This window comes from Psammomys obesus, unplaced genomic scaffold (assembly GCF_907164565.1).
Source record: "Psammomys obesus unplaced genomic scaffold, mPsaObe1.curated_primary_1811, whole genome shotgun sequence".
Classification (NCBI taxonomy): Eukaryota; Metazoa; Chordata; class Mammalia; order Rodentia; family Muridae; genus Psammomys; species Psammomys obesus.
The window spans coordinates 5,686,756-5,706,887 of NW_026585626.1; the positions used below are offsets into that span (position 1 = coordinate 5,686,756).

Here is a 20,132-nt window from a genome sequence, read left to right on the forward strand (position 1 = left end):
TGTAGTCCGCAGCGCTCCAGTTCTGTCAACGCCTCTTACGTCATCGGAAGGCGACGCCATACAGAATGAAACGTCATCCGAGAGCTCCAGGCTCTGGATAAAAGTAAAAGCGAGCTGAGCCCAGAGGAGTCTCATCACCCCATGGCCTTGTGTACGCTGACCAGTGCTCTGCGCTCTCTGAGCCTGGCATCCCCGGCCATTACCGCCCGGGTTCCGACTCCACTCTCTGCTGCCCAGGTAATCCGTTTACCTGGGAAATAAACTGTTTCCTCCTGGGCTGTCTGTGAGCCGGCGAGGCTAGTCGCGATCACATGACCTTGGGTTGCTCTCCTAGAGGGCTGGATTCCTCAGGGGAGATACTGGGCTTGTACGTGCTTTTGTAGATCTCTGCTGAGCAGGCTGTAGTGGCAATACTTATGTGCCAGCCGTAAACCAGGCAAAATAGAAGACTGAAATAAATGCTAGCTCCTGAAGGTTATGCACATTTTGCCGGTGAGAAAACTGGTCAGCAGTCTAAGATCATACACTTTTTGGGGTTAGACAGACTGGCTTCAGAACTTGGTTTTGTTTTTGTTCTGGTGCTGGAAATTTAAACCTAGAGTCTCGCTCACGCTAGGCACTCCTTCTACCACTGAAGCACACGCCCCACCCCGGAACCAGTGCTCTTAACCATTTTAACGTAAGGATGGGTTGTTGCTGATATTGGGACTAACAGAAGGTACAGAGTGGACGGTGCTGAATCGCAGAAAATTATCGATCTTGCGTCTCTGAGGGTCTCAGGCTGGGTATGGCAGAATTTTGTAAATGTATATTCCATATTCCAAACTACTCTGAAGCGCCGGGACTACAGCAGGTGGAAAAGCTTAAGTAATCGTTTCCATTCTTATGTGAAAATTCCTGGAAACAGGCAGAGGGCAAAAGGCATCGGTGCTGATGGTGGTATAGTGGAGTTGGAAATTTACCAGCTCTGGAGAAGTGAATTCTTTAGGGAAGGAAAGGTTTCCTGACAAGCACTTGAACCAAATGGGAAGATGATGAAAGGGAGAGCATCTCATTGGAGAAGTATTTCAGGGGTGAGAGGACCAACACACATCTGGGTAAACACGCTCCACTGGTATTTGTGAAGGTTGGAAGTTTGAGGACCGTAGTCTGACCAGCTCCTGGGAGGAGGTGGCCTATAAGCCTAAGTCTGTGCTTGCTCCCTTGGCTCTCTGAAAGAATATTTTTTTATCCCTAGATACTGAACAATGTCCTCTTTCAACTGCCCTCTGCCTTGGTGTTGCCATTTCGCCGACCACTGCATTTGTCTGTGGACTGCAACGCCAACCTTGTGTCCTGGAAGAGTCGTACCAAGTACACAGTTAAACCGGTGAAGATGAGGAAGTCTGGAGGTCGAGACCATACAGGTGGGAGAAAGGGCCTGAAGCATTAAGGAGGAAAGGGAATTAGGATCCTAGATGTCTGCAGTAGCACACTATAGCTAGTAAGATGTCAGACATACAATTAGAAAGTATTCCTTGAGGTGTGTCTTTTATGTGGATCATTACTGAAACTGAAGAATAGACCACACAGGAATGTAAGTGGGTCAACACAAGAAGTGCCATGGTGTTTTCAACCTTCCCAAAATTAGTAATAGCTGAAGTTACGTGAGTCCTATTTATACTCAGTAAACGTATTGAATCTAGTAATTTGAAAACTGTATGCTTCATTTTTATTGAGTCGTGTTACCCCACTGCTTATGCAAGATTGCTGTGGCCTCCACACACTCACACACTGTGGGTCAAACCTGGGACCTTAGTGCTCACAAGGCAAACTACCCCTGAGCTGCACCCCTGGCCCTGTTCGTGATATAATGTTGAGGGAGTGCTATGTCCAGTCTAGGCAAGGCCTGTTACTGCTATACTGAATCGCATCCCTAAACTGTCCTGACTCTAGGCCGCATCCGAGTCCATGGTATTGGTGGGGGCCACAAGCAGAATTATCGAATGATTGACTTTCTACGGTTCCGGCCAGAGAAGGAAACTGAGCCAGAACCCTTTGAGGAGAAGGTCATCGTGGTCCGCTATGATCCCTGTAGGCAAGTTTGGGATGGGATATGGTGATGGTGTGGTCTAAGTTGTTATTTTGTAGCTTCTCAGAACATGTGGACCTTCTTGATGGCCCTCTTCCTTGTCTGTCATCCTGAACAGGTCTGCAGACATAGCTCTGGTTGCTGGGGGCAGCCGGAAACGTTGGATCATTGCCACAGAAAACATGAAGGCCGGAGATACAATCCTGAACTCTAACCGTATAGGCAGAATGGCAGGTGAGAGATGGCTGCCGGTTGCATGGGATGGCAGTTGTAAAGGGTCTGGTGCTGATGAAATTCTGTCTTATAGTGGCTGCTCATGAAGGGGATGCACACCCTCTCGGGGCATTGCCCGTGGGAACCCTCATCAACAATGTAGAAAGTCAGCCTGGCCGAGGAGCCCAGTATATCCGAGCTGCAGGTATGGGCAAAGAAACTACCGACATCCAACACCTGGGAAGACCAAGGAGTACCTGCTATCGCTATCCTGGGAACCCTTAGGCCCACATCTGTTCCATTCACAGGAAAAAAAAAACAAAAACAAAACAAAGAACAACAGGATGAATGTGTGCTTTGTTTTAATCTAAATCAGTGTGTAGTCTTCTGTGTCTCATATGCCCCTAAAGGGCAAAGTAAGGGTTAGCATGTGGCCTGATATCCCCATGGAAACCTCCCTCTCATTTGTGGAAGGTGGCAAAACCGCTTCTCCTTCCCCTTCCCCAGGGACATGTGGTGTGCTGCTTCGAAAGGTGAATGGAACAGCCGTTATCCAGCTGCCCTCCAAGAGGCAAATGCAGGTATATGTGGGCACAAGTGGGAGGGGTTAACAAAGGAATTTTTGGAATGTACCACACCAGCTTCCAAGTGATGATGAAGCTAGGAACTGCCTCCATCTGTGTCTGTGTCTGTTCTGTTCTTTGCCACCCAACTAAACATGCCTCGTCAGGTTGGCACCTTAATGGAATTAAGTCAGAATGCCTTTTCCCAGCCTGGCATGGTGGCACATGCCTGCATTCCCAGCATTCCAGACTCCGAAGCAGAAGAATTGAGCCACCTTGGCTACATGAGACCTTTTCAGAAAACCAGGAAAAGATAAATGTGGATGAACATCAGGTTGGAACTGGATTTTAATCTCACCACTCAAGAGGCAGAGGCAGGGGGATATTGAGGCATTCCAGGCCAGGCTGGTCTACATAGCAAGTGCCAAAACAGCCAGGACTACATACTGAGACCCTGACTCCAAAAGAAAACCACAGAAACAAACAAGATAGATGTGGGGAAATCATTTTCCTTAACTACTCAATTCATCTAGTTGGGCCCACACTTACATTCTACTATTTCATGTTTTGTCTTCTCCCTTCCCTCGTTGCCTGTAAGAGGCCAGCTCTGGCCCCCACGGTGCATTCTTGTCTGTTTTCCTTGTCAGGTGCTGGAGTCATGCACTGCAACTGTAGGCCGAGTTTCCAACGTCAATCATAACCAGCGGATCATCGGCAAGGCAGGACGGAACCGCTGGCTGGGCAAGAGGCCAGACAGTGGGCTGTGGCATCGCAAGGGAGGCTGGGCCGGCCGAAAAATTCGGCCACTGCCCCCCATGAAGAGTTACGTGAAGCTGCCCTCCGCTGCTGCCCAAAGCTGATAACCCTGGACTCTAATAAAATGCCCCTCATTTTTATCTTGTCATTTTTATCTTTTCACTTTGGGAGGGCACGGTACAGACTGGATGAGAAGTAAACAAGGATAAGAGGGAAGAGTCAGGAAGGGGAGGGGGTAGAAATGACCTCCCAGGTCTTCCAGTTCTGGCTTTGGGAAACGGGAAGGCACTTCCGGCAGCAGGAAGGAGGACTAAAAGGAAGAGGAAAGGGCGGTGCGGTGCGGTGCTGAAGGAGCGCGTCGTCGAGGTGGCACCGGCGACTCCGCCCGCCGCTGGCCCCGGGCCTCCGGGTTTCCGCTAGGTCTGGCGGAAACGAGCGGTGCCGGGGCGCAGGCGGGAGAGCCCGGGAGCTTCCCTGGCCCCAGCTGGGGCTAGGCTCCGCCCTGCAGTCGGCAGTGCGCCGGCGCGCGGTGAGAAATCCCCACAGGCCACGCCCTCTGCCCGCCTGTCTACTGCAGAGGCACGCCCCCTCCTCTGCACCTCGACCCCCTTCAGGGGGCCCGGGCGGGGCCCAAACATTCGCCAGCGCCGCAGCCGCCATCGTGTGCCGTGCGTCCCTAGCTCTGCAAAGGACAGGCCTCGCGCAAGGATCCCGGCGGACATCTGAGGTGGCCAGAGCCCCGCCGCGACCCCTGCCCCTATTCTGGGCTTCCGATCGCCCGCGGAGCCTCTTCCCCACCATGCTTCGGGACTCTCCTTTATTGGGCCTACCCTACCCCAATCCTATCCCACCGCTCCCCACCCTCTCAGTTCTTGGTTTCCATCCACCAAGCCTCGCGCCAGTTATTCATAGGACCCCCTGGTGCACCCTTCCCCTGGCCTCGCGGCTTTCCCCAGCCCCTCTTCAGTTGCTCTGGTCATGAATGTCTCCATTCCTTCCCGTTCTCCCAGCCCATCATGCTTTGCTGATGGCCATTTCACCGTCAGTGCCTTTGGGCCTTACAAACCAGAGCTTCAATTTAGAGATTGCATCCCTTCTCCTACACAATCCTGTGCCTTCACACACCCGTTTCCCCTAAATTACCTTTATCTGTCCCAGGATCTTGGGCTTCATTTGTAAATCCAACACTGCCCTATGTCTCCGCCCCTCCGGTCTTTCCGAATCCACCCCACTTGAGGCTGCAAGCCCTGGAGACCTTTTAGCTCCGAGAATCTGTTCTTGAAGAACAAACTCCTCACTGTTCTGCCCAGTCCTGGTCTCACTCAACCGGAAGCAGGCCTAGCTTTACCCCACCCAGCCTATCAGCTGTTGCTGCATTTGCTCCTCCAACACCTGGATGCCCTGATTTTCGGACCTCCCCTCTCACTTCAGCTTGCCTTTTCTCTTTTCCTTGTGTGTCTCAGGTGCCAGGATGGTGGGGGAGCTACGCTACAGGGAATTCAGGGTGCCCCTGGGGCCTGGCTTGCATGCGTATCCGGATGAACTGATCCGACAGCGGGTAGGCCATGATGGGCACCCTGAGTATCAGATCCGCTGGCTCATCCTCAGGCGCGGAGATGATGGGGAAGGGGACCCTAGCCAAGTGGACTGCAAGGCCGAGCATATCCTGCTATGGATGTCTGACGATGAGATCTATGCCAACTGCCACAAGATGCTGGGGGAGGATGGCCAAGTCATCAGGCCTTCCCAGGAGTCTGCAGAGGCCGGCGCCCTCGACAAATCTGTGCTGGGGGAGATGGAAACAGACGTGAAGTCCTTGATTCAGAGGGCCCTTCGGCAGCTGAAGGAGTGCGTGGACACCGACCCTCCTGCGGCCCTCCTGCACACTGTCCACGTCCTCAGTGCGTATGCCAGCATCGAACCCCTCATCGGAGTCTTCAAAGACCCCAGGGTCCTGGACTTGCTCATGCATATGTTGAGTAGTCCTGATTATCAGATTCGATGGAGTGCAGGCCGGATGATCCAGGCTCTCTCCTCCCAGGACGCTGGTGAGGGGCAGTCTGGGGAAGAAGGGAGAGCAGGAGAGGGTCTGGGTCGGCTCAGGGAGTCACAGGATGCTGTTGCAGGACCTTCCGACCTCATCAGTAAGTAAGGGTTCCGTTGTCATTCGCTTTAAGGTGGAAGGGCAAAGGTGGGTGTGGGTCGGGGGTGGGAATGTTTGTGGGGGAGGAGGGAAGAAGACTGAATAAAGCAGGAATGCATTAATTCATTAGCTTTTGATGCAGAAGGGCTTAGACTGTTGCAGAGAGAGAGAGAGTGTGTGTGTGTGTGAGAGTGTGTGTGATAGTAAACTTTGGCTCTGAAGCAAATCAACAAAATATGTCATCCCGGATGAGTGCTGGCGAAGGATTGTTATTAAGTAGAAGACTAGGAGAGATGCCTGAAAGAGTGAGCTTAGGGAGCTGATTCTGATTGGAGGTATGGCTTCCAGGGACCCGGACCCAGATCCTTCTGTCACTGAGCCAACAAGAGGCTATTGAAAAACACCTGGACTTTGACAGCCGCTGCGCCCTGTTAGCCCTCTTCGCACAGGCTACTCTCCCAGAGCACCCAATGTCTTTTGAGGGCATTCAGCTGCCACAGGTATCTTGTGAGGCTATGGGATAATGGGAACTGTGGACTTGCCACAGAGGATGCTGTGGAAGGAGAGACAAAAGGTGAGACAGGATGCTGGAGACCAAAGGTGTGTCCTACAGGTCCCAGGACGGCTGCTCTTCTCCCTGGTGAAATGCTACCTGCAGGTCACCTTCCTCCTGGATCAGCTGAACGACAGTACCCAGGAACAAGCCGCCCAGAACAGTTTTGTTCCCGAGGAGCTGAATGCAGGGAGGGGCCGGCTGGAACTGGAATTCAGTATGGCCATGGGCACGCTGATCTCCGAGCTGGTGCAGGCCATGCGCTGGGACTGGGACTCGAGCAGGCTGGGGAGGTTGGCGCGGTCCTCCTCTTCCATTTTCCAGCCTCAGCCGGCAGATGAGTTCTCCCAGCCCCTCGGCCAGCACATCCGGAGGAGGTCAAAGCGGTTTCGCCCCCGCGCCGAGTTTGCAAGTGATAATACCTATGCCTTGTATGTGCGAGACAAGCTGCAGCCAGGGATGCGGGTACGGATGCTGGAAAATTACGAAGAAATCACTGCCGGGGATGAGGGTGTGTTCCGACAGGGCAACAATGGCGTGCCCCCCGTGCAGGTGAGCGTTGCTCGGTAGGTGGGACTCTGTGAAAGATTTATTCCGGGTAGGGCATGCATACCTGAGCCTTCTGTACGGGAATACATGTATATAAATGTAAAAAAAAAATACATATATATATGTATGTATCAATTAATATCAAAAGGGCAAAGGTATCAACAGTTGAAAGGGCTATTTGGAGGCCTCATAGGAAGCCCAAGAAGAAACTGATAGATCAGAATTGCATGGTACAAGTTTGTAATCCCAGCACAAGTGTGTAATCCCAGTCCTTGGGAGGGAGAGAGAGGCAGGATGATCAAGAGTTCAGGGCCAGCCTTGGCTACATAGCAACGTTGAAGCCAGTCTGGGCTACGTGAGACTCCATCTGAGAGGAAATAAAACCAGAAATAAAGGAGAAAATCAGGGTAAAAGGAGAACGGAAGTAGAGTCCAGTGCAAAAGAGGAAGAGGAGGCTGCTGATATTCTATATATGAATGTTTGGCTGTTTGGGGGTGGTCACGGTGAGCCCGAACTGTTGGCCTCGGCTGGTCAATAGCAGGCCCTCTTCTCCCCTCCCCCACCCCATTCTCCAGGTGTTCTGGGAGTCAACAGGCCGCACATATTGGGTACACTGGCACATGGTTGAGATCTTGGGCTTTGAGGAAGACATTGAGGAGGTGTTTGAAGCTGCTGAGTACCCTGGGCCAGTGGCCAGCGGAGCCTTTGGTATAGGTGAGCTCCGGGAGGGGTCAGCTCCGAGCTGAGCAGCAGTGGTCCACCTGGGCCGGCAGTGATGCACCCCATTTTTCACAGCGCCGCCCGCCCGCCGCTGGAAGCCCATCACCGAGCTCTTCGCCATGCCTTTTGTGGTTCCTGAGGAGGAGAACTCTGAAGAGAGCGAGCACCTGACCCAGGCTGAGTGGTGGGAGCTCCTCTTCTTCATCAAGAAGCTGACTGCAGCTGACCGCCAGCAGGCTGTGCAGTTCCTGCAGGACAGCCTGGGCAGGGAGGTAGGCACTCCTCACGAGCGTCCCCAGCAGGTCTGGACTGTCACCTTCGGAAAGCTTTGGAGGGGAAGTGGAGGCCCATGGGGGAGGAGGGGGAGTCTGGAACGTTCAGGGACGCAACTGTCGGCTCTAAGAGGTTTGGGATGGGGAGTGTGTGGAGAGAACCCCGTTCCTCTCTGCTCATCCAGTTGCCTGCAGGCTGTCTGTCTTCCCGCAGCACGTTCTGAATGAAGAGATCCTGCCTGAACTGACCATGCCTGTTGACTTGGCCCAGCACCTGCTGCTGTCTCTGCCTCCACAGCTTGATGACAGTGCTCTGAGAGACCTGTTCAGCTGCTATGTCTATAGGAAGTACGGGCCCAAAGGCCTGGCAGGGCACCTAGGCTACCCATATCTGCTAGGTGCCCAACAAGGTATATTCCCGTTCAGAGCCGAAGCCTCACCTCAGGAATCTGATGGTGAGTGCCCTGCAGATGGCGGCTGAGAGACCCGCCTTTGGGAAAGTGTCCTCTCAGGGGCAGCTCCACTGTGGTGCCATTGTGCCACCTTGTGTGAGATACCCAGAATCCTAGTGTGTGTGTGTGTGTGTGTGTGCGCGTGCGTGTTTAAGGCAGAGGACAATTACAGATGTGATTCTTCGGCTACCGTTTATTCAATTTTATTTTAGCCATGCATGGTGGCTCATGTAGACGTCTAGGTCTGAGGCTAGCCTGTCTATAGAGTGAATCCCAGGACAGCCAGGGCTATACAAAAACCTTGTCTCAAAAACTACCAAACCAAATTAAAAAAAAAAAAAAATTAGTTTTATTGCATGCATATGGGTGTGTCCCTGTGTGTGTCTGTGTTCTGGGTGCATGCAGTGTCCACAGAGGCCAGAAGAAGGCATTGGATCTCCTGGGGGGGGTGGGGGGGTGTTGAAGTTGCAGAAGAAAGCTGCCAAGTGGGTGCTAGGAATTGAACCCAGAGAGCAGCCAGTGTTCTTAACTCTTGACCCATGTCTCCAGCACCACCCCCCTTTTAAAGGCAATGTCTCTTGGTATCCTGGTTCTTGCCAAATAGGCTAGCTGTCTCTACCTGTTCAGTCCTGGGATTACAAGCATGAACCACCATGACCAGTTTTTGTTTCTATAAGATTTTATTTTTCAGTAGATGCATATGTGTAGGTGTGGGTTTGTGTGTGTGTGTGAGTGCAGGTACCCTAGGAGGCTAAATAAGGGTGTGAGATCCTTGGGAGTTGGGATTACAGGTGGTCATGAGCTGCCTGACACACCTACCACACCTTTGTTCCCGGAGCAAAAGAACACCCATCTCAGAGTGCCAGCCCTGCTCTGCAGCCTCTGGTGGACGGCTTGGGCCCATTTGGGAAGCTCCTTGTGGATCTGGTGCGAGCCCTCAGCTCTGAGGCCCCCAAGGAAAATGAGGTCAAACCATGCCTGCTGCAGCTCCAGCGGCAGCCCCGGCCTTTCCTCGCACTGATGCAAAGTCTGGACACTCCAGCCACCAACAAGGCCCTGCACCTGGCCGTGCTGAGGTGAGGGTACAGTGCAGGGTAGGTTTGGGCACAGGAAGGCCTCAGGCCGGCTTGGTATCTCTCTGCCTTCCCATTCCTGTCTCTTCCCTCTAGAATCTTGATGCAGCTGGTGAACTTCCCTGAGGCGCTGTTCCTGCCCTGGCATGAGGGCATGGATGCCTGCATGGTCTGCCTTCGGTCCCCCGACACTGACCGAGAGGTAACCCTGGCCCACTCGGGGGAGGTGTTGGAAGGGGGTGGATACCAGTGAGGCAGACCCCTGGGCAAGGCTGATAGAGCCTTTGTATTCTTGCTTTTGAAAAGAAATTTTACTTTATTTTTTAAATAGACAGTATACGTTCCCAAAATTCACAAATCAAAAATGACACAAGGCGTTCGTTGAGATTTCTGCCTCCCACCCGGTTTCTGTTGTCTCAAGTGTCCCCTGCCGCACTCCTTGCTGGTAAACCCACCCGTGTTAATTTACATAGCCATCCTGGGCCTCTTTGTGAAAGTAGAAACGAGAGCTCCAGAGGAGTTGGCTAAAAAGAGCTACTTCTTAGCCAGGCCTGTAAGAGGAAGGAGAAGAGGCTGGAGCCATCTCTCACTGCTCTTTCAGAAGACCCAGGTTCAGTTCTTAGCACACCACAAGGCAATCCACGACCACCTGTCAGTCTAGTTCCAGGGGATCCGACAACACCTTCTAGCCTCCATGGGTACCCCATGCATACGGCGTAATGCATACATGCAGACAAACACTCACACACACACAGTGAAAATGAATTAAAAAAAAAATTAAAGAGGAAGGGGAGTGAGCGGGAACAGAATTTCCTGGGCACAGCAGTCCTCAGAAGGGTCAAAGAACGGTCAAAGGTCACAGTGTTAGCATCGACCCCCGTGTCTCCAGCACCACCCCCACCCCCTTTTTTAAGGCAGTGTGTCTTGCTGCCCTGGTTCTTGCCAAATAGGCTACCTGTCTCTCCGATGAATTCCCAAGGCGTTCATTGAGAATTCTGCCTCCCACCCGGTTTCTGTTGTCTCAGGGTCCCCTGCCGCACTCCTCCTGGTGACCTGTGTTGACACATCTGTCCCGGGCCTCCCTATGCACCCCAAGGGTAACACAACCTGGGTGTTACTTACCCCAAGTTAATGCCTTCAGTTTCCTAGCTAGACTCACTGAGGGTCCACAGACAAATCCAGGCTCTCTCCATTCCCTTCCGGCCCTCTTCAGTGCCTGGGCTGGATTGACAGCCCACCACTGGTTCTTAGCAGCCACATCTGAACCAAAGAGCCCAGGGTTCTCTGTAACTGTTGCCCACATACTCAGTGGCCAAGAACCCCAAAAGGGCAAGAAGGCTCTTCCCACCGGGTTGTTTATTTGATTCTCTAACTCCACCTGGGTTTTCTGTCTCTCCCACCCTGTCACTTTCTTCCACACACCGTCCTGCCTAGCTCCCAGCACAGAGTGGGCCTGTATCATCACCGCAGCTCTCCATGTAGCCCGTGCATTCCCCCTTCCTCACCGGCCCCTTGACATCCCCCTGCCCACAGGTGCTCCAGGAACTTATCTTTTTCCTGCACCGCTTGACCTCCGCAAGCCGGGACTACGCAGTGATACTAAACCAGCTGGGAGCCCGAGACGCCATCTCCAAGGCCCTGGAAAAGCACCTAGGGAAACTGGAGTTGGCTCAGGAGCTGCGGGATATGGTGTTCAAGTGTGAGAAGCACGCGCACCTCTACCGGAAGCTCCTCACCAACATCCTGGGCGGCTGCATCCAGGTCAGGAGGAAGGGCAGGGTGAAGTCGAGGTTCTGAGCTGCGTCAGAACATGGATCCTGAGCAGTGGCAGGGGAAGGGGATGCGGTCCCGAAGTCCGCAATAGCTAGCTGGCTTGAGTGAGCCTGGGGGCGTTTGTTCCCTTAAATGTTTAACCTTTCCTCCGTCCGTGTCTGCACAAGCCTGGTGCCCCTCCGTGTACCCACCTTTCTCTGATGTTCCCGCTCCAGATGGCCCTGGGCCAGATTGAAGACCACAGACGAACCCGCCGGCCCATCCAAATCCCTTTCTTTGACGTGTTCCTCAGATACCTGTGCCAAGGTTAGTGTCTGTCCCTGAACTAGTCAGTTCACCCATTTTCCCCTCTATACCTGCTTAGCTGTGACCTGCACCTCATCCCACTTTCCCCAGGCTCCAGTGCGGAAATGAAGAAAAACAGGTACTGTGAGAGAGTGGAGGTGTCCTCCAACCCACACCAGGCCTGCAGGCTGACGGACCGCAACCCCAGAACCTACTGGGAGTCCAGTGGCAGCGCTGGCTCCCACACCATCACCTTGCACATGCACCAGGACGTCCTCATCAGGTACTGAGCTCCCACACGCATACTCGGCCCTACGTTTGTCCTGCCAGAGTCGTGCGGGTCCTTGAGCGCGGACATGACAGGTTCCGGTTCCCACTGGCTTTTCTTCCCTGCTCCCAGGCAGCTAATTCTACTGGTGGCTAGGGAGGACTCAAGCTACATGCCGGCCTTGGTGGTGGTATGCGGGGGTGACAGCGTCAACTCCGTCAATACAGAACTCAACTCGGTAGGAACCCCTGTGCCGTCAGCCCACCCTTTGCCCGGATCTCTCTTCCCGTCCAACTCCTAACGCTTACCCATCGTGAGCCCCACACAAACTGGTCTGTTATCCTCTGTGATGGCGTTAGGCATGGAGCAGTGGGAGTGGCACCAGAGCCCTGTGGTCAGGAGCCCTGTGTGTCCCTGGGGTGGAGGAAGGAAGGGTCGGCAAGTAGGCTGGGGCTGATGCGGCTGTTAACTAGCTGTTCCGTCTGTACCTGTGGAGGTGACAGCTCTCTCTGCTCCTCACTAGGTGAACGTGACGCCATACGACAGCCGAGTGATCCTGCTGGAGAACCTGACCCGCTTCTGGCCCGTCATCCAGATTCACATAAAGCGCTGTCAGCAGGTGGGCTGTGGCTCCTGGTGTGGGTCTCTGAGCCCCCAGCAGGAGGATGAAACCCAGATGTCCTGCACCAAACTACCCCACACCAGCGCTCAGCTTGTTGCCCTTTGTCTGTCTAGAGCCTGGGTCTGGAGTAGTTCAACCAGTTAAAGCTTGAAGCGTAACCAACCCCAGCCTATGCTGAGGAAGGTGTGCGGCCAGCAAAAAACAGGTCTCGTGTATAACAGGGGGGCATTGACACGCGCATCCGGGGACTGGAGGTCCTGGGCCCCAAGCCCACCTTCTGGCCAGTGTTCCGAGAGCTGCTGTGCCGGCACACACGCCTCTTCTACATGGTTCGGTCGCAAGCTTGGAGCCAGGACATAGGGGAAGATCGCCGGAGCCTCCTGCACCTGAGTTCCAGGTATTGAGAGCTTGCCTGTGTGCCTGCATGGAGGAGCAGTGAATGAATTGTTGGGTGGGATGCTTAGGGGGCCAGGAGACAGATCTGTTATAGGGCCCAGGGAAGGGCAAAGCCTTTGGGATGATGGGAAGAACAGATGATAGATGTCTCTGAACGCTGGGAGTGGGTTATCCTGTTAGCAGTCCAGGGCTCTTCTGAAATACTTCTTTGGGTGCTGGGCTGGGTGCTTGATGCATGCTGAATAACCTAAGCCTTTAGGGCCTGAGTCTCTTCTTTCTCCTCCCCAGGCTAAATGGGGCTCTGCGCCAGGAGCTGAATTTTGCTGACCGCTTCCTCCCCGATGCCGAGGCCGCCCAAGCACTGGGCAAGACCTGCTGGGAGGCGCTGGTCAGCCCGCTGGTGCAGAACATCACCTCTCCTGGTAACCGCCATGCCCGTCCCCCACCCAGCTCCTCAGCCCTCCCCTGAACTGGATGCGCCTGGGTTCTGCTCTTTGCCTTTCGGGACTTGTGTACTAGGACACCCTCGTCCCCTGTTTCCAGGCAGGGCCGCACCTCTTCTGTGTCGTTCTGTCTGGTTGTTTTCTCTGTCCCTCGTTTAGCTCAACATCTCTGCTTCCCGGGAGACAACCGATCCCTTGGGTTTCTTTTTCCTCAACCTCCAGATGAGGACAGCACCAGCCCCCTGGGCTGGCTGCTGGATCAGTTCCTGGAGTGCAGGGACGCGGCCCACAATCCCCAGAGCCGAGCTGCGGCTTTCTCCTCTCGGGTCCGCCGCCTCACCCACCTGCTGGTCCATGTGGAGCCCTCTGAGGCAGCCATCTCCCAACTCAGTGAGTACAGGGATATTCCGGCAGGAACGCGGCCCCCACTTGTGAGCTCCCAAATCCCGGCCCCGCCTCAGGCCTACATGCTCAGACTATCCGTCTTGTTTGCCACCCCAGCCAGCAGCAGCACTTTGAGGGACAGCATTTTGGGAAAGGCCTTCAGGGCTTGCCCTGGGGGAGTTGAGGGGCTGTCTGTCCTTGCCTCTGCCTCTTTTCTTTCTCCACAGAAGGCAGAAATAGGAGCCATGACTGGGGCTCCTTGGCCACCCGGGGCCTTCCAAACAACATCATGAAAAACCTGACACGTTGCTGGAGGTCTGTGGTGGAGGAGCAGGTAAGAGGCAGCAAGTGCGGAGTCGGGGCCTGCGGCACTGTGACGGCCCGTATCGGCTGCCTCTTCAGGCCCCTGCCCCTTCCTTCCAGATGAACAACTTTCTGACCTCATCCTGGAAGGCTGACGACTTTGTGCCCCTCTACTGCGAGCGCTTTCACGACCTGCAGAAGTCAAGCTCTGAGCTGTTTGGGCCACGAGCACCCTTCCTGCTGGCGATGCAGAACGGCTGCGCTGGTGCCCTGCTGAAGCTCCCTTTCCTCAGAACTGTCCATGTGAGCTGCTTCCCGTATCTCACCTGGTCCTCTTCCGCCTCCCCAGGGAGGGCCACCTCAGTCTCTCCTGCAATGAGCGGGTCTGTTGTATGTGAGCATTTACGGAGAACCAGGGAAGACCACCATGCACCATGTTAGGATAGAGCCATAGAGAGTCTCAGCACGTCTCTCTGATTGGCCTCTTGGCCTTGAACTCAGAGGTCTACCTGCCTATGCTTCTTCCCCAGTGCTGGGAAGAAGCACTGTCAGGCTGAGGCTGTAGCCCGGTGGTGCTGTGTGTGCTCATTAGTCTTGACTGACCCCGTCCCCGGTACCTCCTGCAGAGGGTGATAATGGTCATGCATGTCCGCTTTCTCAGCCCTTCTCACTTTTCCATTCACTGGCTCACTCATGCTTTTCCTCTGCTCTCTCCACTCAGGTGTGTGAGCAGTTTGCTCGGCACATTGACCAGCGGATCCAAGGCAGCAGGATGGGTGGAGCCCGGGGAATGGAGATGCTGGCACATTTGCAGCGATGCCTGGAGTCTGTCTCGATTTTCTCCACCCTGGAGATAGCCACCACCTTTGAGCATTACTACCAGTGAGTTCAGATCTGTTGAGGAGGACGCAGGGAAGGCAGGCTGGCTGTTTCAGGGGAGGGCCAGCTCGTAGGGCCTGAATCTGACAGAGAGGCAGACCAGAGTAAGAACCCGGGTCCTGCTGGCCTCCACTGAGACCTGGCCCGGCTGTATTTGCTGCAGGCACTACATGTCTGACCGTCTCCTGAGCGTGGGCTCCAGCTGGCTGGAGGGGGCCGTGCTAGAGCAGATCGGCCTCTGCTTCCCCAGCCGCTTCCCCCAGCAGATGCTGCAGAGCCTGAACGTCTCAGAGGAGCTGCAGCGTCAGTTCCATGTTTACCAGCTGCAGCAGCTCGATCGGGAGCTCCTGAAGCTGGAGGACACGGAAAAGAAGATACAGGTAGGCTCCAGAGCAGGAATGAACAGGGAGCAGAAAGGGAGAGGCCGTTGGCGTCTGTGAACTCTGTTCCCTTTCAGGTGGCCCATGAAGACAGTGGACAGCAGCCCCAGAGCAAGAAGGAAGATGCCGCTGGAGAGCCAGAAGCTATGGCTGTGGTAGAAGAGGAGGAGGAAGAGCACTATTATGAAGGGCCAATGCCAGAAGTGTGTGTGCTTGTCCTGTTCCCACGTTACTGGCCTGTTGCCTCCGTCCGCCACATGCTCAATCCTGCAACCTGCCTGCCCCCGCACCTGAGGAGGGCCTTAAACCACTACACCGACTTCTTCAGCAAGAGTAAGCAACTGGGAAGAGGGCTTGGGCGTGGGGACAGGGCAGACTGCTGGGAAAGGGACCTGAGCGGAGGCGGGTGCTACAGTTAGAAGCCTGGATGGCATCTCAACAAGCCCTTGTGCAAGGGTACAGGATCCAGGATGTAAGATTCCTTTAGTGGGACAGGATGGCTCTGAGGAAAAATGGAGGAGCTTAAAGTTTTAGCTGGAAGTGGGGTTGCTGCTGGAATCCAGAGCCCAGAAATCTCTGTGGGAATTGGGCAGATGGAGGCAGGTGTCTCCTAGAAAGAGCTTAGGAGTGATGTGTGGCCAGGCATGGTGGAGTACACCATTAATCCCAGGGCTCTGGAGGCAGAGGCAACTGGATCTTCAAGAGTTTGAGTCCAGCCTCGTCTGCAGAATGAATTCTAGGCCAGCCTGAACCACATAGAGAGACCCTTGTGGAAAAACAAAACAACAACAACAAAAAACAGAACAGAAGAGTGGGTGTATGATTCCTTCCTGAATATTCTCAGTCTTTGCTGACGTCAGACTCTAGACCAGGCAATGGCAGCAGGTGAAGATCAGAGCCCCAGTCAGGCAGGAAGGCAAGCCTCTAAAACCAAAGGGGCATAACTCAAAGGGCATGGCTGCAGCCTCCTTGCCACAGGCTGGCTCCTTGATAGCCAAGGCTTTTTAGGGAAGCTCAGACTAGGTGCCACCATGCCCAGAAGTCCTGCCCGGGGCTGCACACTGCAGAGACCAGCAAGGCGAAGTTGGTGTGTGTGTCCCCTTCTTTCCTTCTCCGTGGCCTTTCTCCCCTCCCCTCCCTTGGCACTTCTCCAGGTCGGAGCCACCTCAGCTTAGAGAATGATCCACAGAGACGACTGCAGTGGACGTGGGAGGGCCGGGCGGAAGTGCAGTTCGGTGACCAGCTTCTGCATGTGTCCACAGTACAGATGTGGCTACTGCTGTACTTCAACGACTTAAAGGTGGCCTATCTCTCTGCCTGTGCTTTTGTACTCACTCTGCCCCCCCCCCTTCCATTCTCTTGCATGTGTCCTCCCGGGTCACCCCTGGGGAGGACCTGAATCCTTCATACCTCTCCTAAGGTGGTGTCTGTTGAGAGGCTGCAGGCTCTCTCTGAGCTCCCTCCAGAAGTGCTTAATCGGGCAATTGGGCCTCTCACCTCCTCAAGAGGCCCCTTGGACCTCCAGGAGCAGAAGGATATACCGGGAGGTATGTACTCAGAGCCAAAGAGTCCTGCTCTGAGCCAGGGGCAGCTTCTCCGGGCCCTCCGCAGCCAAGTGGGCAATGTTTCTTTCAGGGGTACTCAAGATTCGGGATGACAGCGAGGAACCCAGACCAAGGAGGGGCACAGTGTGGCTCATCCCACCTCAGACGTACCTGAAAACTGAGGATGAAGAGGAGCGGGAGTTGGAGAAGAGAAGGAACCTTCTAAACTGCCTCGTTGTCCGAATCCTTAAGGCTCACGGGGATGAGGGCTTGCACGTTGACCGGCTCGTCTATCTGGTAGGCCGTGGTGCCTGTGGCCACTGGGGTGCTGCCCGGAGGAGGTGCTGGGCCCATCCCTGAAGCGCCTGACTCCCTGCGGCCTCTCAGTGTGTGGTGGATGAGGCTGGGCTGCGCTTGCTGTGTTGGGACCTCCAGTGTGTGGCGGGCACGGAAGGCGGACAGCGGTAAGCACAGTGGTTTTGACCTGTTGTTTCCCGTCTGATCTTGCTATCAGGTGCTGGAGGCTTGGCAGAAAGGCCCCTGTCCTCCCAGGGGTCTAGTCAGCAGCCTTGGCAGGGGAGCTGCGTGCAGCAGCGCTGACGTCCTCTCCTGCGTCCTGCACCTCCTGGTCAAGGGCACACTGAGGCGCCATGAGGACCGGCCACAGGTGCTGATCTATGCAGTCCCTATCACCGTGATGGAGCCCCACACAGAGTCCCTGAACCCTGGCTCGTCAGGTCCCAACCCACCCCTCACCTTCCATACCCTACAGATTCGCTCCCGGGGGGTTCCTTATGCTTCCTGCACTGGCACCCAGACCTTCTCCACTTTCCGGTAGCCCTGGGTTGGGGTAGATGAGGCTGGGGCTTTCTACGGAAAATAAAACGTGAATTTGATGACATGAGCTGTGAGTGATGTTAGAGACAGGTGACAGTTGTGTGTGTGTGTGTCTTTCCCTAATTGATGGGGAAAGAATCCTGGCATCTCGGCAGTCTCCTGACACATGAGGAGTCTGGTCAAGGTTGAGGAAAGTGGACTGGAGAGCAAAGGCAGTATCAGGTGTGTCCAGGCAGGGGGATTCAGCAGCCAAGATAGATCTCAGGCCCCCCTCAGAGGGTGTGGCTAGGATTTGACCTGGCAGGCTGGACACTCAAGCCCACCTGACCACATTCTTTGTAATCTGGGCAGGTTATCAAATAGGGCTTCATCTTCCTCATCTGTAGAACTGGTCAGGAGTGACTAAGGGACTTTGACAAGAGGTGGAAGCATTTTAAGACAGGGAGGGCCCCACCAAACAGCCAGTGTCTGTTTTAGCTAGCACTCCAGTGTGAACTGTGATACCTTCCCTAAGTAAAGGGAAGCCAGCACCCAAACACCTGACCAATCACTTACTGCTTAGGACCTGGGTTGGAAACAGCCCTAGAAGGAACAATAGCTTCTTTCTGCCTATTACAAGCTGTTCCACATTGCTGCCCCACTCCTCATCCTCCCACTAGTCAAGCACAGCTGCACAAGCTGTCCTTGGGTTCCTGCCTCCAGCTAGCCCCTAGGCAAGCCTCCTGCTTGGGTGAGGCTGTGCTGGCAGGATTGGCTGCCCTGGTCCCAACCACATTGAGCCAAGGTAGAACATCCTAGAAAGCCCAGTGCCAGGGACAGAGGTATAGAAGGAAGCTCAGCAGTGACAGGGAAAATAGCAACAGAATGGGGAAGAGGGGAAGAAGTGTCAGGTGTTAAAGGAGGGCACAAAGGTCAAATAGAAGGGACTGGATACCACCTAGAATAGATCTGGGATAGAGGAAAGCAAAGGAGGCCAGGGTTTGGGAGAGTGAGGGTATTTGAATGAAGCAGCAAGAAGAGGTGGAGGCAGAGCTCTAGAGGACTGGCCGTCTTGCTTCGCTGGCTGTAGCAATCCCATGGTACCTTTGGTCTTAAAGCCCATGATTGGCCAGAAAGGCCAGGACTCAGACAAGCCAGAACATTAGTGGGCTGAGGGTGCTTGTGGGTTGCTATTTTGATCACCAGGGAGCTTTCCTCCTTCACAGCAGAGACTGTGGCTTTTTATTGGCCCTAGTCATACTTTTTGGGTTTGTTGTACACAACCTTGAAATGTTAGTCCAGGCTGTCCTAGAACTTAAGTATGCTGGCAGACCTCAGACTCATTTCATCTTCCCACGTGCTGGGATTATAGGACTATGTCATATGCCCACAGTATGCACTTTAGCTAGTGGCAAGGTGCCAGAGCTTCGTCCCTCTGGGCTCCGGTGCAAGCCTGCATGCGAGTGCTGCCAGGAGCTCTTGCATCCCAAGTAGTCAGGCCAGGGGCGCCAGCACCGCCACTCACTGCTCACCTACAGTGGGCAGTCTCCATCTAGCAGCTGGTAATAAACCCCTGCTAGGAAGGACTCTCCCTCTGAGCTGTGTCTCAGGTTCATTCCATGTTGAAGACACACACCCCTACCTGCCTGCTTGGTCTTAAAATCCTTCTGTGACTTTGACTCCCCCTGAACTGCTGGCCCTCCTAATCATGTAAGCTGTACCCAGAACACCAGCTGACTGCAGGACAGTCCACCCTCCTGGGCAGCACCGGGCTGGGGCCTCTTCCCCTGGATCACCCATTCCTGGAGGGCAGACAGGTGCTTCACCTCTGATGGTAACTCAGGGCACCTCCTGCTAAGATGAGGCCATACTTAGAGCTATGATTCATTGTCCCCACGCCTTCAAGGCCTTGACTTGTAAGGTTCTCAGCGATACTGCCCTCCCCTGCCACATACACACACACAGAAAGAAACAAAAACAGGGACTGGAAAAATGGCTTAACATTAGGAACACTATCTGCTCTTCCAGAAGATCCAGATTTGATTCCCAAGACCCATAAGGCAGCTCACAATCACCCACAACTAACTGCAGGGGACCTGATGCGCTTCTCTGGCCTTTGTGAGATTCTGGGTACACATGCGTCAACGTGGGCAAAACACCCACACCCATAAAATAATTTTAAAATTTAAAAAATAAAACGTTTAGCTCATTCGTAGTTAAGAAAATAAAAAACCATTCTTAGCTAAGAATCTCAAGTGGAGAAAAACAATCTATTCTGGGCCTTAGGATAAACAAACATTGTACTGGCTAGTTTTTATGTGGATTTGACACAGGTAGGGTCATCTGGGAAGAAATCTTTTTGTTTTGTTGTTTTCTTCGAGGCAGGGTTTCTCTGTGGAGCCTTGGCTGTTCTGGACTCTCTTTGTAGACTGGGCTGGTCTTGAACTCACAGCAATCCACCTGTCTTTGCCTCCCAGAGTGCTAGGATTAAAGGCATGAGGCACCAGACCTGGCAGGGAAGAAATCTTAACTGAGAAGCTGCCATTTTCTTCCATTTCATTGACCTTTAGGTCAAATTGTGGGCATTATCTTGATTGCTGTAGGAGGGCCCAACTCACTGGGTGGTGTAGAAGGCTGGGTATGGTGGGCAGGCCTTACTCCCAGCACTCAGGAG

The 20,132-nt window shown here is 54.1% G+C and overlaps 2 protein-coding genes across 3 annotated transcripts; both read left to right on the plus strand.

Annotated features, from left to right (window-relative positions):
* The first annotated feature begins 61 nt into the window (after positions 1 to 61).
* On the plus strand, positions 62 to 3,743 carry Mrpl2 (mitochondrial ribosomal protein L2). Its single transcript, XM_055613064.1, has 7 exons — positions 62 to 237; positions 1,238 to 1,406; positions 1,936 to 2,077; positions 2,190 to 2,305; positions 2,379 to 2,489; positions 2,792 to 2,865; positions 3,495 to 3,743. The coding sequence occupies exons 1-7, from the start codon at positions 142 to 144 to the stop codon at positions 3,705 to 3,707; spliced, it is 921 nt and encodes a 306-aa protein (XP_055469039.1). The 5' UTR covers positions 62 to 141; the 3' UTR covers positions 3,708 to 3,743.
* Positions 3,744 to 3,771: 28 nt separating this feature from the next.
* On the plus strand, positions 3,772 to 17,543 carry Cul7 (cullin 7). Of its 2 annotated transcripts, none has more exons than XM_055613045.1 (26): positions 3,772 to 4,330; positions 5,067 to 5,747; positions 6,095 to 6,246; positions 6,360 to 6,851; positions 7,424 to 7,562; positions 7,644 to 7,840; positions 8,055 to 8,295; positions 9,131 to 9,368; positions 9,462 to 9,567; positions 10,899 to 11,126; positions 11,354 to 11,444; positions 11,535 to 11,706; positions 11,824 to 11,929; positions 12,215 to 12,310; positions 12,535 to 12,710; positions 12,998 to 13,131; positions 13,375 to 13,542; positions 13,764 to 13,870; positions 13,960 to 14,142; positions 14,561 to 14,721; positions 14,882 to 15,098; positions 15,176 to 15,431; positions 16,253 to 16,398; positions 16,519 to 16,645; positions 16,734 to 16,939; positions 17,157 to 17,543. In XM_055613045.1, the coding sequence occupies exons 2-26, from the start codon at positions 5,075 to 5,077 to the stop codon at positions 17,478 to 17,480; spliced, it is 5,136 nt and encodes a 1,711-aa protein (XP_055469020.1). In that variant the 5' UTR covers positions 3,772 to 4,330; positions 5,067 to 5,074; the 3' UTR covers positions 17,481 to 17,543. The 2 variants fall into 2 exon arrangements, with proteins under 2 accessions (XP_055469020.1, XP_055469028.1); XM_055613053.1 differs by having other exon boundaries at positions 9,137 to 9,368.
* The last annotated feature ends 2,589 nt before the right edge of the window (positions 17,544 to 20,132 follow it).